This window comes from Halichoeres trimaculatus, unplaced genomic scaffold (genome assembly GCF_033239565.1).
Source record: "Halichoeres trimaculatus isolate MK-OKI-2021-1 unplaced genomic scaffold, fHalTri1.1 fHalTri1_scaffold_12, whole genome shotgun sequence".
NCBI lineage: Eukaryota > Metazoa > Chordata > Actinopteri > Labriformes > Labridae > Halichoeres > Halichoeres trimaculatus.
Genome location: NW_027437190.1, coordinates 16,610,229 through 16,625,367, shown reverse-complemented (window position 1 = coordinate 16,625,367; position 15,139 = coordinate 16,610,229). Strand labels below are relative to the sequence as shown.

At 42.3% G+C, this 15,139-nt stretch overlaps 2 protein-coding genes across 2 annotated transcripts; both read right to left on the bottom strand.

The window, feature by feature from the left end:
• Nucleotides 1-289: 289 nt before the first annotated feature.
• On the bottom strand, nt 290-8,516 carry colq (collagen-like tail subunit (single strand of homotrimer) of asymmetric acetylcholinesterase). The gene is made up of 17 exons (XM_074683756.1): nt 8,302-8,516; nt 7,583-7,692; nt 7,203-7,310; nt 6,409-6,453; nt 6,211-6,237; nt 5,374-5,445; nt 5,063-5,125; nt 4,937-4,963; nt 4,798-4,842; nt 4,662-4,697; nt 4,475-4,555; nt 3,778-3,874; nt 3,059-3,189; nt 2,715-2,834; nt 2,468-2,609; nt 2,259-2,361; nt 290-2,172 (listed from the first exon to the last, which is right to left on the bottom strand). Exons 1-17 carry the CDS (start codon nt 8,396-8,398, stop codon nt 2,103-2,105), a joined length of 1,374 nt encoding a protein of 457 aa, XP_074539857.1. The 5' UTR covers nt 8,399-8,516; the 3' UTR covers nt 290-2,102.
• Nucleotides 8,517-8,728: 212 nt separating this feature from the next.
• hacl1 (2-hydroxyacyl-CoA lyase 1) lies at nt 8,729-15,135 on the bottom strand. The gene is made up of 17 exons (XM_074683755.1): nt 14,923-15,135; nt 14,568-14,672; nt 14,445-14,485; nt 14,272-14,352; nt 14,095-14,167; nt 13,938-14,015; nt 13,754-13,848; nt 13,539-13,651; nt 13,286-13,421; nt 12,960-13,065; nt 12,641-12,724; nt 12,389-12,490; nt 12,086-12,240; nt 11,816-11,974; nt 11,618-11,725; nt 11,351-11,537; nt 8,729-9,739 (listed from the first exon to the last, which is right to left on the bottom strand). The coding sequence occupies exons 1-17, from the start codon at nt 14,971-14,973 to the stop codon at nt 9,707-9,709; spliced, it is 1,707 nt and encodes a 568-aa protein (XP_074539856.1). The 5' UTR covers nt 14,974-15,135; the 3' UTR covers nt 8,729-9,706.
• Nucleotides 15,136-15,139: the final 4 nt, after the last annotated feature.

Here is a 15,139-nt window from a genome sequence, read left to right as displayed (position 1 = left end):
TCCAGACACTAACTCTTCTCTGAGGGGTTTCATGGAGTGAGAAAAAAAATGCCTCGAGTTCAGGGTGGTCTGTTTACTATTCAGTCTACAACGCAGCACTTCACAAGAAGCTGCTGACAGTATCTTTTCCCCACTTGATGGATATCTGCGTTTTGTTTTTGTTTTTTTCCTCCAGTAAGTGCTCTGAAAGAACATCAATAGCATCTCTATCACTGTCTGTTCACTGTCACTGCTTTCTTACAGGGTTCAGAAATCAGCTGAAAACAGTACGAGGAGCTTCAAGTGGCTTTAATCATTGTTTTATTTTCATTTCTTTTTAAAATTATCAACAACTACTGTAAAAATCATATCAGAATAATAACACAAAAAATGTCTATCCTGGTCACAGTGCAGACAATATCTCATGAAGCTTCACAGAACGTTACCGCATGCATGTTATGTTTCAGCAGTGTTGTGCACACACAGGACAGGATACAGCACAGGCCACGGACACGACATTCAACACAGTTTCCAAATTGTGCATGGCACAGTTTATCAGTATCATATAAGAAGTGTCACACATACAGTACCTCTTAAGACACCTGCTATGCTGATGAATGCTAGGATAATTTACAAAGTGCTTCACACACTTCTTGGCATGTTAGCACAAGCATGCAGAGACAATACAATAACAGTCTTCATCTTTCAATTGCTTTTACATCACCTGACTACATCGAAGTATGGCTGAGAAAAGTCTCCCTTGGCACCAGGACTCATAGAGTAGCTTATGAAACATCAGCTTATATATATCAGCATTCGTTTTGACCTGACACACACAGCGGACTACAACTACACCGTTAAGTTTACTGTTGCACTTCTCTGTTGCTGTTTACACCGTAAGACAGAAAGACTGGATAGAGAGGTATTAGAGTAAATACAGTAATGACCACAGAGCAGGCTGGAATTGAATTATCCCTTCACCTTTAGCAGCTAAACAGACTGTCGCAGCCTTTCCTGTGCCGTGAGAAAATTAAGAACGTAACAGTTTCAAGCCTTCACATACAGAGTACTTTGTTTCTTGCTGAAGCAGAGGGTGGAAACTCGATCTTTTCAGATACTTTTGAAAACTTTTTTTTCTGAGTTTCCTGTGTGCTTCAGTGTACAGTCACTGCCATTTCAAGAGAGTAGTAGTGGATGCCTGTGAAAGGTGGAGCATGGAGCTGTGTGTGTACCTGTACCTGTTGGTTCCTGAGAAATTTCTGGATTTTTTTTTACTTTGTTCAGACTAACCACGCCTGTCAAGTTTGGTGCCTCAACAGGCTAAAAAAAAGCCCCTGGATTATGGCTTTCTAGTATAACAGTCTCACTAAAATATTACAAGTGCAGAATCCATGAACAGTGTTCCTACTCGCATGTATGTGCCTGTGTTTGCCTTCACAACTGAAATTCTGGATGGGATATGGACACTGCACAGTTCAAGCCTTGTTGTGTCAATAATAAGTAGAGTGATGGGTTACATGCTTGGATAGAGACAGCTGCTGTTGTGGTTGAAGTAATCCCAGCCTCATGCAAATGCTGTGCACTGTCATTCACACTGCAGCAGAATACCTGAGGCCATGGTCACGGACGTCCCACTGCCTCTTTCTTTTTTTTTTTCTCAACAGTAACTGGGTCAAGATCAAAACGCCTCTGGCCCAGCTACTGCTCCTCTGCAACATCTCCTCCCTCCTTCACTTCATTAAGCGTCTGTCGCATCACTGTCACATCCAGAGGGTGTTTCCGGTCCGTTTGGGTGTGGTGAGGGGGCCAGTCTCGAGCCCTGCATGGCTTGTTAAGACAGAGTGCAGTTGTCCTGTGCATTTCCTAAGTGTAGGCAAAGGTTTTCTACCTTCACTGAACAGGCTGTGACTCCAAGGAGCTTTCGTGGCATCCCAGCAGCAGTACAGAGGAGTTATATACATGTGTGTTTCTGATTTTCTTTCGTCAAAGAATCACTGGATACCTCTTTCTTCAGAGTCTCTTGCTTGGTGCTATAATATTATTTTTTGCAGGAAAAATCTTCCCCCATTATGTGTCAAGCAAATAACACACAAAGGATTTTGCTGTGCTGTACAGCGTCCTGCTCAAGTGAAGTATTTGCAGTTTGTTGAGTCAATGACACAGTAAGGCGTGCACTTGAGGTGACCATATGACCTGGGGATAGAAGAAAATACACTTTCACTAAGTTTAACCAGCACAAAACATTTGTTTGTCACTGTGTAGTTTAGCAGTTTGCTTACCCTGGAAGATATGAATTACATGTTTGGTATCCAAAGTCCTTCCCATCACACTCCTCTGCCCCCTCATATCTGTAGCCGTCTCCACAGTAGGCGTGCTTACACTCTGTGTAAAGGGGCGACAGCAGGGGTGGAGAGTCATGTTATCTGTGCACAGCAAAATGCAAACCATGGAGCTATTATAGACCTCCAAACAGAGACATGTGACTTACTGACGCAGCCGTCAGTGACCACCCGGTTTCTGTCGTCACACTCCTCCCCACTGGAAACCTGCACAATCCCATCACCGCAGTAACCTTCATCATCAGGAGCGTTTTCCATGGACTGGAACGGCGTCAGCTGGAATGGGAAAGTCTTTAACAGAGTTTAAAAAAAAATATTTACACAGGAAGTAGTTAAAAATGAGAATGTAAAATAGAAAAGAAAGAAGATTGAAGGAAGTCCTTGTATTAATGATACCTGGATTGGCAGCCAGCCGTCGATGTCTTTGAAATAGAGAGACCTCTGATCTTTGCGGAACGCCAGAGCGTTATCTGTGTGGAGACGCTCCAGCTCTTCCTCATTGCTCACGACAAATATCTGGATGAAAGCAAAGTGAGAAATCTGAATTAAGATGCTGAAGCAATTTCTGCTTCAGCAAAAAAAGTCTTTTTTCAAAGCTTTTGTATCTTTGAATCATTCACTTAGAAATAATTGAAACATCAAAACTCAAAACCTCAAAAATGATTAAGTATTAAATGTAAAGGGTTTATGTCTGAATGAAAAGATCAAAGCATGTTTTCATATGTCATTGAAAACCTCACCGCTGGTACTTTGGCATAGTTTCCTCTCGATGGATAATCATCATATGGAAAAGTGCTGAGAGAGCCACAGTTACACTTTCCAGGAGGCCCTGGTGGACCTCGAGCCCCCTTTGATCCAACCATATACAGGCCTTAACAGAGAGAGAGAGAGAGAGGAAACACTATGCCATGAAAAAGAAAAGAAAACAGAACTAGGATAAAGGGAAGGAGAAGCAACAAGGTTGGGACAACGAGCAAAATATTTCAGTCTCAGGGAGGTAAAGTGAACTACTAAATGATCGTTGATTAGTTTGTCATGAAACAAACTCGATCAACTTAAGCCAGATTTGTACCCGATCAAACACAACGAATGTCCGATGAATTATCTGGTGACAAACTGTAATACTTGTGAGTAAGTGAGACTGTCCATCTGTGAATCACTTTTAGCTGCATGATGTCATGGTGAGAGCATCTCCTTTCACCTCAGGAGATTCAGTTTCCGTGGTGCAACTGCTCGCACTGCTTCATGGTGTCCTTCCTTTTGCTGACGGAGACATTTGATTCTCAACACACTGGTATCACAGGTTTTCACACACTCACAGAACAGAGTATGTGCAGGGCCTAATGCACCAACTACTTCAAATACGGTGAGAAGTCACAGGAAACAGCAGCTTGGTTTCTAAATGAGTGCTCTCAGGGGATTAAATATGACAGAAAGTGGAAAAGGGAGAAGTTCTCACCTGTGGCAGGTGAACCAGGAGGACCAGGGTGGCCAGCGGGTCCCTGTGGTCCTGCAGGTCCCATGGGGCCAACACTGCCTGGGTCTCCTTTTGTTCCCTGAAACACAGTCACAGCAATGCAGCAGGTTTTAAAACAAATCTTTACTCAGTGTTTGAGGGGTCAAATATGAAAAAATATAACTTAATTTTCCTTAGGGATGTCCAGATATTACATTTTCACTTCTGATACGATACTGATACTGCAGCATTGAGTATTGGCCGATATATTAATCCGATATGATATCAGCATTAAACATGCATACTTTTATTACTTATTTTTCAGTATGTCTGTCATGTTAGAAAAGGCTTGATTAAGTGATATTATTCAAACAAAGAACAGTAGTCAGCAACAGCTGGTATGAGGAAAAACTGACCCATTTATTATTAACCAATGGGTAACAGAAACTGTTTATATCGGAGATTTTAGATGCATTCCGATACGATACCGAGACTTGTTTTTTTGCTGATATTGGACGGATATCCGATATCAATATCGGACTGGGACACCTCTAATTTTCATGGCCCCCCAAAAAACGATAGACACACCAACAAGCAAAGATATGTGTTTTTTTTTGTCTGAATTCCTTATATCAGCATCATGAAGCAGCAAACAGCAGGGATATGATCATATCCATACTATTCTCTGAAAACTTCTCACCTGCTTGCCTCTCTTCCCTGGTCGCCCTGTGGGTCCTCTGTTTCCTGGGATTCCAGGTTCTCCTTTTGGACCCATTTCACCCTAAACATAAAAATAAAGATTAACTCATTATTTAAAGTCTGTCAGATTTGCAAAGATGTAACTCCACCAGATGGCTCTGATCATCACTCAAGTTTGTGATTCTCACTTTCTGTCCAAGCATTCCTGGGAAACCCATCGCACCCTGTGAGGAAAGAGCAGGAATTCATAACTCTGATACTGCACAGCGTGGACTCACTGTTGTTCCATTACATAAAACACTCAGGCTGACAAACTCTGCCCACCTTGTCACCTTTGACCCCACTCTCTCCACGATCGCCTCGAGAACCCTGATGGAGGTAATAACTGAGTTACAGCACAGACAACCAAAACATTGTGTTGAATTTACTGATCAACATGGTCACTTCTTAAACAGCTACTTACCTTTTCTCCTTTATAGCCAGGTAAACCCTAGAATTTAAGATCAAAGATATAAAATACTCAATATGAAGTAAAGTACAGTTAAAGCAGGATCATTACAGTTTGGAGGAGTCTACATGTTGGTCATACCCGTGGCCCAATTGGTCCTCTGGTTCCAGGCAAACCCATCAGCCCAGGATCTCCTTTCTCCCCCTGACACAAAGACAGATACCAAGGATATGAAAACAGTGGAATAGCTTGTTTTATTTTGTAAAGAATAATCCAGACCCTAAGAAAAAAAATGAAAACTTTGAATTTCAGGGTAGTTTTTTCATTTTAGGGTTAGCCTTTGATGAATCAGAGCTGGCCATCATCTTACCTTATATTTGCACCTCCTGATCTCATGTCAATATCATATCATAGCGTTATAGTATCTACATTATGAGGTCTGACTTACTCACTTTAGGCCCGGTTGGTCCTGGCCATCCAGCTGGTCCCTGCTTCCCTGGAAGTCCAGGAGGACCAGTCCGACCCTACCAGAGGACAGACATTTTTAATGTCTTAGATTAAGAGACACCTTATAAGGAGTAATCAAGCAATCGCTGCCACAGATGAAGTAGTTATCTGTTTATAAAATAAAAGACTGTTTTGGTTGCTGCCTAAGCTGACAGGCTGCTCACTCCAGTATTTATCAGACGCTGCAGCACATGTAGGGGGAGAATGACTTTAACGAGCCCTGTCACTTTGCTCTCTTTAATTAAATGATGGGCTGTATATAGAACAGGAGCCCGTGCTTGTGGGAAGTAAAATGATTTATGACCTGGCTGAAGCACTAAGCTAAATTGCACTGCGGTGCTGCAAAGCTGCTCAGTCAGACCACCAGCCGGTGAAGCTCTCCCAGCAGGCCGCTTTTATTGCCCGACCCCAGCGTCTGATCATTCAGGGGCTCAAATCTAGTGTCCTGAGCTTTCAATAACGCTGTGCTTGTGTTTAGAAAGAGAGGGAGGGACATCTGACAGAGAGGCTGAGTGTCTTTGAAGGGTCAGCAGCGAGAGGGGACTTGCATGTTAACTCCCCCTGCCATCTAAACAGGCCATCTCAGCATCACCGAATCCCTCGCATCCTTACAGCGCTGTCTCCTGTCAAGGTTGTTCTCGCTCACAGCCTCTTGATGTACACAACCAGGCAGTGGCAGCACTCGCTCTGAGTTACAGCTAGTGAGCAGGCGGAGGCAATGTATCTCATTTTTGAGTAAATTCAATTAGCTGGAGTACGGAGTGATTAATGGAGACTCTCACCTTTTGCCCAGGTCTTCCGATTTCTCCCTGGTGACAGGATGCGGAGGAGAGGACAAAGACAAACGCTGTTTCATGCACTTTCAGGGAAACATCTTTCAGTCATGTGCAACAGGTTTATTTATAAAGTGATTAGTAGCTTGTATAATGTTTAATGAGACCATTACATGAGACTAAAACAAAGCTGAGTAAACTGCTTACCTTCTCTCCCTTTGGCCCTCCTATCCCTGGTAATCCAGGTGGACCCTGATGATCATAAAAATCAAACATTTTAATTTTGTTCATAAATCACAGAGATATTTATCTAAATTATTTTCTGTCCACAGCCTCCCACCACAACGCCATGCTTGCTCCTGGAAACCCACAGCTGCAGTTTCAATTAACTAAAGGCTGAGTAGCCACTATTGATTTAAAAAGTGCCTCACGGGTCTCTTTGATGAAGTGAAATGCTGCTACGGTCCAGCTGGGACTGTTACAGCCTGAGCTGGGCAAAGCTCTCACCATCATTTAGAGAATCTGCATTTCACTTACAGTACGCTTGGCTCACAAAGAAAGAGAATTGGTTCACTACAGCCTCTTGAACCAATATGTCTTAATATCTCCCATCGCCAGAGTACACAAACAAACAAACAGACACATGCTTGTGTTGGTAATCCCTGGAATTTACGCAGCCCAGTATGCCTTCCAGGCAGACAGCTCTTTGGACAGTTTCTGAGAATGATGTGTGGCGCACTGGCAGGCAGTGGAAAAAGGCTATTTGTGTCTGAGCTAAATGCAGTGCGTTAATGGGCCGCTGTGTTGCATGGGCCAGAGAAATCCCCATCTCCTGCTCTGCAGGACCTCTAAAGTTGGACAGGAGATGGGGGCCAGACAGAGCTGGGGAAGTTATTCTGAACACCTAAAAAATACACAAACCTCATCATGACACAGGAGAATCTGACAGGGATTCCTCAGAAATGTGTTAAACCTATAGTAGTAGGAAGTCTGGACGGTACCTGAAGGCCAGGAGGACCAGCTGGCCCAGGAAGGCCTCGTAAACAGGCTGAACCTTTGTCCCCGCTGCCAGGCTCCGACTCTCCGCTGTGAGATGATTCACCTTCAATCTGTTGAAAACAAAAACATAAAATAAATCTATATTTGTTTTTACAGAAGATTCAACAGAATTAACTCGAAACTCCTTATAAAGTTTGAAAAAGCTGGTCTAAATTCAGAATTATTCAGTCACATCTTCCTGTAAATGTTTTCCACTGTCACAGTGTTTTTAAGGTGTCATTCAGGGGTCATAGCACAATTAGAGCAGGGCCACCTGGACGCCACCCAAGGACATATCAGCACACAGATATTCCACAATAGAAAGTCACATGACTTGACTCACATGAGCATGGCGGCGCCAAAGTGAAGGGGGTGGAGGAAACAGTGGGGGTGGAGGCGGACTCAGTAAACAGCATGGGTTGAACCTCTTCTGCTGCTCCTGGGATCTGAGAGCTGTGTGAGGGGTGCATGCAGCCAGTCACACGAGCAAGGATGTCAAAATTAGAAGAAGAGTCAGAGGAGGTTATGTCAGCTGCAAAATCTGCTCATGAATTTATCAACAGCAGAAGAGCAGGCCTGTAATACAATGGCACCTGGACATGCATGGGCTACTGAGATGTATGTGATTTAGTTTGTTACCAGACAAATCAAATGAAGAGACTTGTGATTTAAGAGAAAGGAGGTAAAAATCATGCACAAGAAGGAGAAGCAACAAGGAAACAGGTGCAAACTATCAAATCATGACACCCGTCCAGCAGAGTTCCTAGAGCTGGACACGGATATGAAGTGCCTGTGTGTCTCACTGAACGACTGGAGCTGGACTCGCTATTTATAGAGGCATTTCCAGTCCACCTCATGGGCAACAAGAAAATAAAAACAAGTAGATTTCTCAAAGAAAAACAGATCAAACTGGACCCAGAGACCACATGTGTCAGTATCAGTGCCTTCATTGCTCATCCCTCTTAAGTCCTGTACATGCACGGTTCTGTATGTACAGTATGATACACACATTCTCACACAAACACACACATGCAGGGTCATTGAGGATATAAATGTTCTTACCTGCTGGGAATGAAATAAAGCTATCCAGAAAAGAGGACTGAGCCAGGCCATAGCAGAACCACAGAGGCAGATACAGTCCAAGTGTTAGAAGAGTCATGCTGCTTCAGATAGTTAGCTGACTTTATTTTCTGATTCACAGCAGCCCTTTACACGCTGCCCTCCTCTCTCCCTCTCTCCTCCTCACTGTCCTCTCCCTCTGCTCCCCTCCCTCTCTGCTCCCTTCGCTCTGTCTCCTTTACGCCCTCAGAAAGAGGGTACGCCAACCAATGCCCATTAAATCTTTCCTCTGCATCAGTGTGTGCTAAAATTACAAGAGACAGCCTGCCAGCTGCTTCGGGTGCCAATATTAGATCTCTACTACTGCAGGGGGTGCCTTTTGTTGTTTCCACTCCCCTCACAGGGAGGCTCACCATGACTGACACAGAGTGGCTTTTCTGCAAGAGATTCAATTAAGATTCTGCATGAGGGTTGCTATTGTACATCCTGAGACTGTGCCAGATGTACATCAGTTTTCTTCTTTCCTTGTTCTCCACATTGTTTTAACATTCCCATTATGTGGTGTATTAAGTCCAGGCCAGACTGCTTTTATTGGCCGCCCTTTCTACAAAACCAGGCGCCTGCATCACTTGGTAAGTGCTCTGTGTAATGTGGAGAAAAAATACACAGGGAATATGGGCAGCATTACTTTAACTGGAGTGATGTAATTATTTCTGTTGTTCTGCATAGGACACAGAAGCACTAATAAAAATGCATCACTTGATTCTGCAAGAGACTGAATAAAAGAGAATGTCATACATCATTTAAAATACCTAATTTATGCGTAGAATTTGCCAAACATTGTCACAGCATATAAAGTCAACCATACACTAAAACTATTTGCCCCATGGGCATCAGTTAAATGACATACACGCTGTATGTGCTGAAAACATTTTATAAATTATTTTAGACTTATAGTGTTATCTGTTTAAATCTTTTTGCCAAATACTGCTGTTTACTTTGATGTTAATTTGTTTTTTTTTGCAATCTTATGTTTTAGCTAACTGTTAGCATCAAAACAACAAGACAAATACTTTGATCATGTGAACTCCCCTGCCAAAGCACCTTGATCCTGCTCCGATCATGTCTTGAAATTATCTATCTGGAAATACAAAAGACTGATTTCACATCAAATAAATAAAGACAAATTGTGATCACTGCACATGTAAAAATGTTTTATTGTTTATATTCATTATTTTGTTATTTGTAACACTACCATGTAGTTGAATTAGTAAAAATATTAAGATATTTCATGGAAACAATCATAAAAACCCAAAGACAGCTCTCCCAGGTTGAGTTCACAGAGGAAAGTGTCTCTGCTGTTGTGATAATGTTGTGGACAGATGAGGGTGCAGATACCTCTTCCAGCTCATAAGTTGGAGCGAGTGAGCCAGGGGAACTCCTGCAAACACAGACAAAGCATCCCAGTGTTAAACCTCTTAGATGAGTTATTTTCAGCATTTGCAACAATGACTCTTTTTATTTGCACCTCCATGAGTCTTAGCACCATGGATACAGCCCTGAATACAACCTTCAAACATGTCTGCAGAGGGTTGCATGGATACATTCAACATAAACACAGTGGGCTACCCTTTCTAATTATGGGGACTCTGAAATAGAAAGGTCAGGTTGGTGTGAGGGGGAGGGATTGTGAGAGGAATACAACAGTTCTGCAGTGCACCTGGACTGTATGGATTACAACGCAGCGAGGCACGTCAGTCACATAGCTCTGCACGGATGAGCTGAGAGTCAAGTAAACACCAAGCTGTTTGTTTGCTCTTCACTAATCATGAGCCTAACACTGCTGTTTTTAATCAGCCGGGATTTGCTGCTGCAACTGTCAATGTCACTTAAGACATTGTCCATCTCTGCTCTGTTCTACTTACAAACAGCCTTTGGCCGTAAGTCCTATTTTTTAAGTGTTATAATTATGTATTTGGCAGATCGTTAAAAGTAGCAAGTTCTGCTTAGTGTGCATTGTTTGTGCTTTGGAGGGTCCCAGGTGTTTCGTATCTTATCTGTAAATGCCTGTAAACTAGTAAAATCTTTCAATGCACAGAAGTCAGAAGACTGTTAGTGCACAGATCAGTGTGAAGCTCATGGTCTGTGATTGTCAATGAAGTTTTTCCTTTCATCTGCTGACTGACAGAAAAATGAATAGTTCTGTGGCAGTCCCCTGCATCCTTATGAGATGACCAAGCTGACCATTCTAACCATTTTACAAGAAACAAGTGACATACAGACATTGGAACAGCTTTTTGAGGGCTTTAAAGTTACTGTGGGTCCAAGAGGATCTCAGGTATGTGCAGTTAACGTGCATGTCTTACTTTACAGTGCAAAAAGTGAAATCTTATCAAGTGTTTTGTCTTATTTTAAGTAGAAATTGTGCTGCAATACTCGATATGAGCAACATTCAACTGATCAGTCCAGAAAAATGTCTTGTTTCAAGTGATCTGGAGACAAAAATGAGGTCTGAATTGCTTTTTTAACTTGTTACAAGCAATTCAGACCTCATTTTTGTCTTTATATGACTTGAAACAAGAAGTTTTTCTGGACTGGTCAGGTAAATGTGGCTCATATAAAGTCTAAAAAGACATTTTTCACTGAAAATTAGACAAAAATACTTTATAAGATTTCAGGTTTTTGCAGTGTACTGTGGTGTGTTTTGTTGAGCATTGCAGGTGTTTTAAATTTTAAATCTGATTTTTTTGATGCTTAACAAAGTATTTAAAATTGTCTTATTATTATTTTCTTCTTAACTGTCAGCAAGAACATGTAGGATCAGGAAAAATACACTAAGGCTGCCTTTGTGAGTTAAGATCTTAACACTTGGACAAACTTGTTTTTTCATGTGGTGGCAGTCATTCGTTCATTTATAGACTCAAAACCTTTATTTTGATTTGTTAATTCAAGGTTTTGTGCAAGTATGGGCATTCTTGAAAAATAGCTTTGAGCTGCAAATACAAATTTCTGCCTCTTAGCCATGAGTGGTCTATAGTCCTGTCACAGTTACCTGCTGTTTTCTGTCTGAGGACGGGTCGATGAGCACATTCAGAAGACTTGGTTTCTCCCAGTCACTCAAGCTGAGCTGTAAAGCACTGCACAGCTCCTCCACTGTTCTCACTAGGAAACCTCGACCTCCAAATGCTGTCATGACCTCATCATAGCGAGCCTCAGGCAGGAGGGTGACAGGAGGGGCTCTGAAAAATAACATCATGACACAAGTTACCTATCAAGGCATCATGATTAAAAATGTAAAACAACCATCTGACTGACTTACACAGAGGTAAGATCTCCCATTTTTGCCATTTCTGTCCACGTCTCTGGATCCACTCCGCTGTAAATACCATTATTGTTGACCACGATGATGATCACAGGTAAATTATACCTGTTAAGAAGATCAGTTAAATAATGTAATATCAGAGCAATTTTGGGTTGGGGTGCGTACGATGGGTAGAAATGGAGACAACCAACACACCTGCACATGGTCTCAACCTCCATGCCAGAAAAGCCAAAGGCACTGTCTCCTTCCACACAGATTACCCTTTGGCCCTTGTCTTTGCTTCTCTCCACACAAGCTGCTGCGATAGCAAAACCAAGACCTACACCCATTGTTCCGAATGTGCCAGCATCCAACCTGAACAACCATAATTTAAACCAAAAACAGTTCAATGCACTAAATGTACAAAGACTTGAATACTCTGTGCTCAAAAGAACAGATTAAAAGCTGTCAGGGAGGCTGATGTACCTGTGTCGAGGGAGGTAGTTGTTTAACATGGTACGGCCGATGTCCATCGTGTTTGCCCCCTCACTGACGATGATGCAGTCATGAGGAAGAAGCTGGGAAACATGATGAAACACTGTGTAGTAGTTCATTGGCACCGTTGACTGAACGGCCAGTGCCTGTGGGCAGAGGAGGGCAGACGTGTGACATGAATTAAAAAGCACTAGGAGATTATAAAAATATCTGAACAGCAGATATCACATACATGACTAGATCAATTCACTGGTTGAGTAACCACATATTGTGACGGAGTGAGTTTTAATGCACCTTTGATATCTTTGCATTGGCAGCAACTTTGTTCCTTAGCATGTTCCACCACTCTGTATCTGAGGGATATTTCCAGCCATTACTACAGACACGCTCCAATAGCTGACAAAAAAACACAATATAATAATCAATAACATACATGAGCTGTTCCATTATCGTCAATCAATAATTCACATTTTGATTCAGTGACAGAAGCAAACAAACTAAGTGGAGAGAGATGAATTAAAACGTGAATTTGTGTTTTGCAGTTACCTGAGTTACAATAGCACCAATGTCCCCCAGGAGAGAAACAGCAGGCCTCACATTGTTCCCCATCTCTTCAGCACACAGGTCCACCTGCACACAGAAGACAGTACTGTCATGTTATTTAACAGGTTAGACACAGTACAGATGATATGCAAGAGAAACTGCCAACACCCTGAGAGAATTACTTACAGTCCGCGGTACATACTGGAATGTGAATTACAGTGTTAACACACTGGTGTTACGTGTTTCTACTGGTATATTAGGTTGACAAAAGCTACACTGACTCTCCACCTATTAAAGACACATGGATTTGTTCTGTACATGCCTGGATTATCTTGACATTAGGGTCGAATCTAGGTGGCAGGCCAAAATGGAGGATCCAATTCAGCCTGGCTCCAAGCAGAAGCACCACGTCAGCCCCGAGGAGAGCTCTGAGAAACAGAGAGAACAGAGAGGCAGGAGTGAGTTGAAACAAAAATTAAAAAAAACTACATACATGTTATTTGTGTTATAGGTATTAAATCAATACATTTTTCATAGATAAGCAGATGATCTCAAAAGGTATTGATAAGTTAAGGAGTTCAGTATAATTTCCTTTGTACACAAAATGATGGATGATTTGCATATTTGCATGCTGACAGTGAGTCTGACCTGGATCGGGCAGCTGCCACACAGTTGTGGTGATCATCAGGTAGGACTCCTTTCCCCATGGGGGTGGGTAGAAATGGTAGACCACTCTTTTCAACAAACTCTTTCAGAGCAGATTCTGCTCGGCCGTACGCTGCTCCTGTAGTTGTAAGCAACATTCAAATCATTAAGACTGATGAAATAAACTTCTCTGACCCCCCTGAAGTTGTCTATTGAACAGTTCAAGAGAATTTGTGGAGGGTTTTTTGTTGCTTACCTTTTCCAACAATGATCAGCGGTCTTTTTGATTTTTGTAAGACGGAGATGGCTTCAGAGACAGCACTGTGGTCAGCTAAACTCACAGGAGGAGGTGGACAGCAGGACATTATCCTGCAAACAAACATAATTCTTTGAACATCTACCATTCTGAAGTAAAAGATGACAAGCTCTTCAGGAAACATGTCAGACAGAACTGCAAAACTGACAGCTGACCTGACTTTGCTCCTGTCCACTTTAGCATTGACCATGTCCCCTGCAATGTCCACATAACAGGCACCTGGACGTCCATACATGCTTGTGCGAACTGCCTGTGAAAAATATAAAACATAATATTCACTCTGCTAAAATGACTCTACTTTTAAGGAGCAGACAGAGGAATTATAATCAAGGTGCACACCTTCTCGATTACTGAAGGTATGGCCTCAAGACTGCTGGGTCTCGCGGAGAACTTGCTATAAAGCCGACATGCCTCCACCTATCAACAAACAAAAAAACAAAGTCAGCTTGATGGCAAATAAGCTGTAATGTGTAACACACAAAAAGGTATGCTTTACCTGCGGGAACTCTTGAAAGGCTCCTGCGGTTTCTTGGTTTCGATCTGAGGACCCTCCTATAACAACCACCGGCCTGTGAAATCATAGCTCACACTTAATGTGCAATATGAGCTGAAATGAGCCAGATTAAAACTATAAGCTCTTCTACAAGCAAGTCTGTCATATTAAACATCTCACCAGCAGTTCATGTTGGCATTGGCCATCCCACCCAGAGCATGAATGAGTCCAGGACCAGACACCACTAAACAAGCACCTGGTCTGGAAATGCATAACCACAGGAGACAGAGATATATAAGTAATATGTAAGTTACAACAGCTGCTCACATTATCCTGGTCAGTAACTCTCCTACCTTCCGGTGAGGTATCCAACGGCTGATGCAGCATAACATGCCTGATGTGTGAAAAAAACTGACGTTACATTGAGATACAACAGTGTGGTGAATAATCAGCTGTGCAAAATGGTTTTTGTTTACCGCCTGTTCGTTTCGCATTCCCACATATTTGATCCCTGCAGCCTGAGCAGCCATGGCCACTTCGATGATAGGGACACCAACTATCCCAAACATGTACTCCACATTCTTCAAAAGTAGAAAACAATTTTTGTCAAGCCAAAATCCTCTTGAAGAAGTGTGGTAGAATATCCCATAGCATGGAAGCATTGTAACGCAGCAAAATATGTCTGCGCCATGCTTGAACTTTGACACACTTTGCAGCAAGGTTGCACATTACATTTAAGCACAGAAAAAGCTATGGACTTCAATTGGACCTCTTTCATGCTCAAAAGAGGTCAAAACAAAACTGTGCAGTCTTTCATTTAAATGGTCTTACCTGAGACTTTAGAGATTCAGAAATAAGCTGAGCTCCCGTCACTTCGTCCATGTCTGTCAAGAAGACGTTTTCTACAAACTCTGTAGCCTAAGTGTACCTGTGGAGCCTACACTGTCGTGAAATCTCCCACTTGTAAACATACGTTATACGGCAAAAAGATTTGTTTATTACCGTGGGCGGCCAGTGTCTACCACTTCCGTATTTCCAGCCAATCATA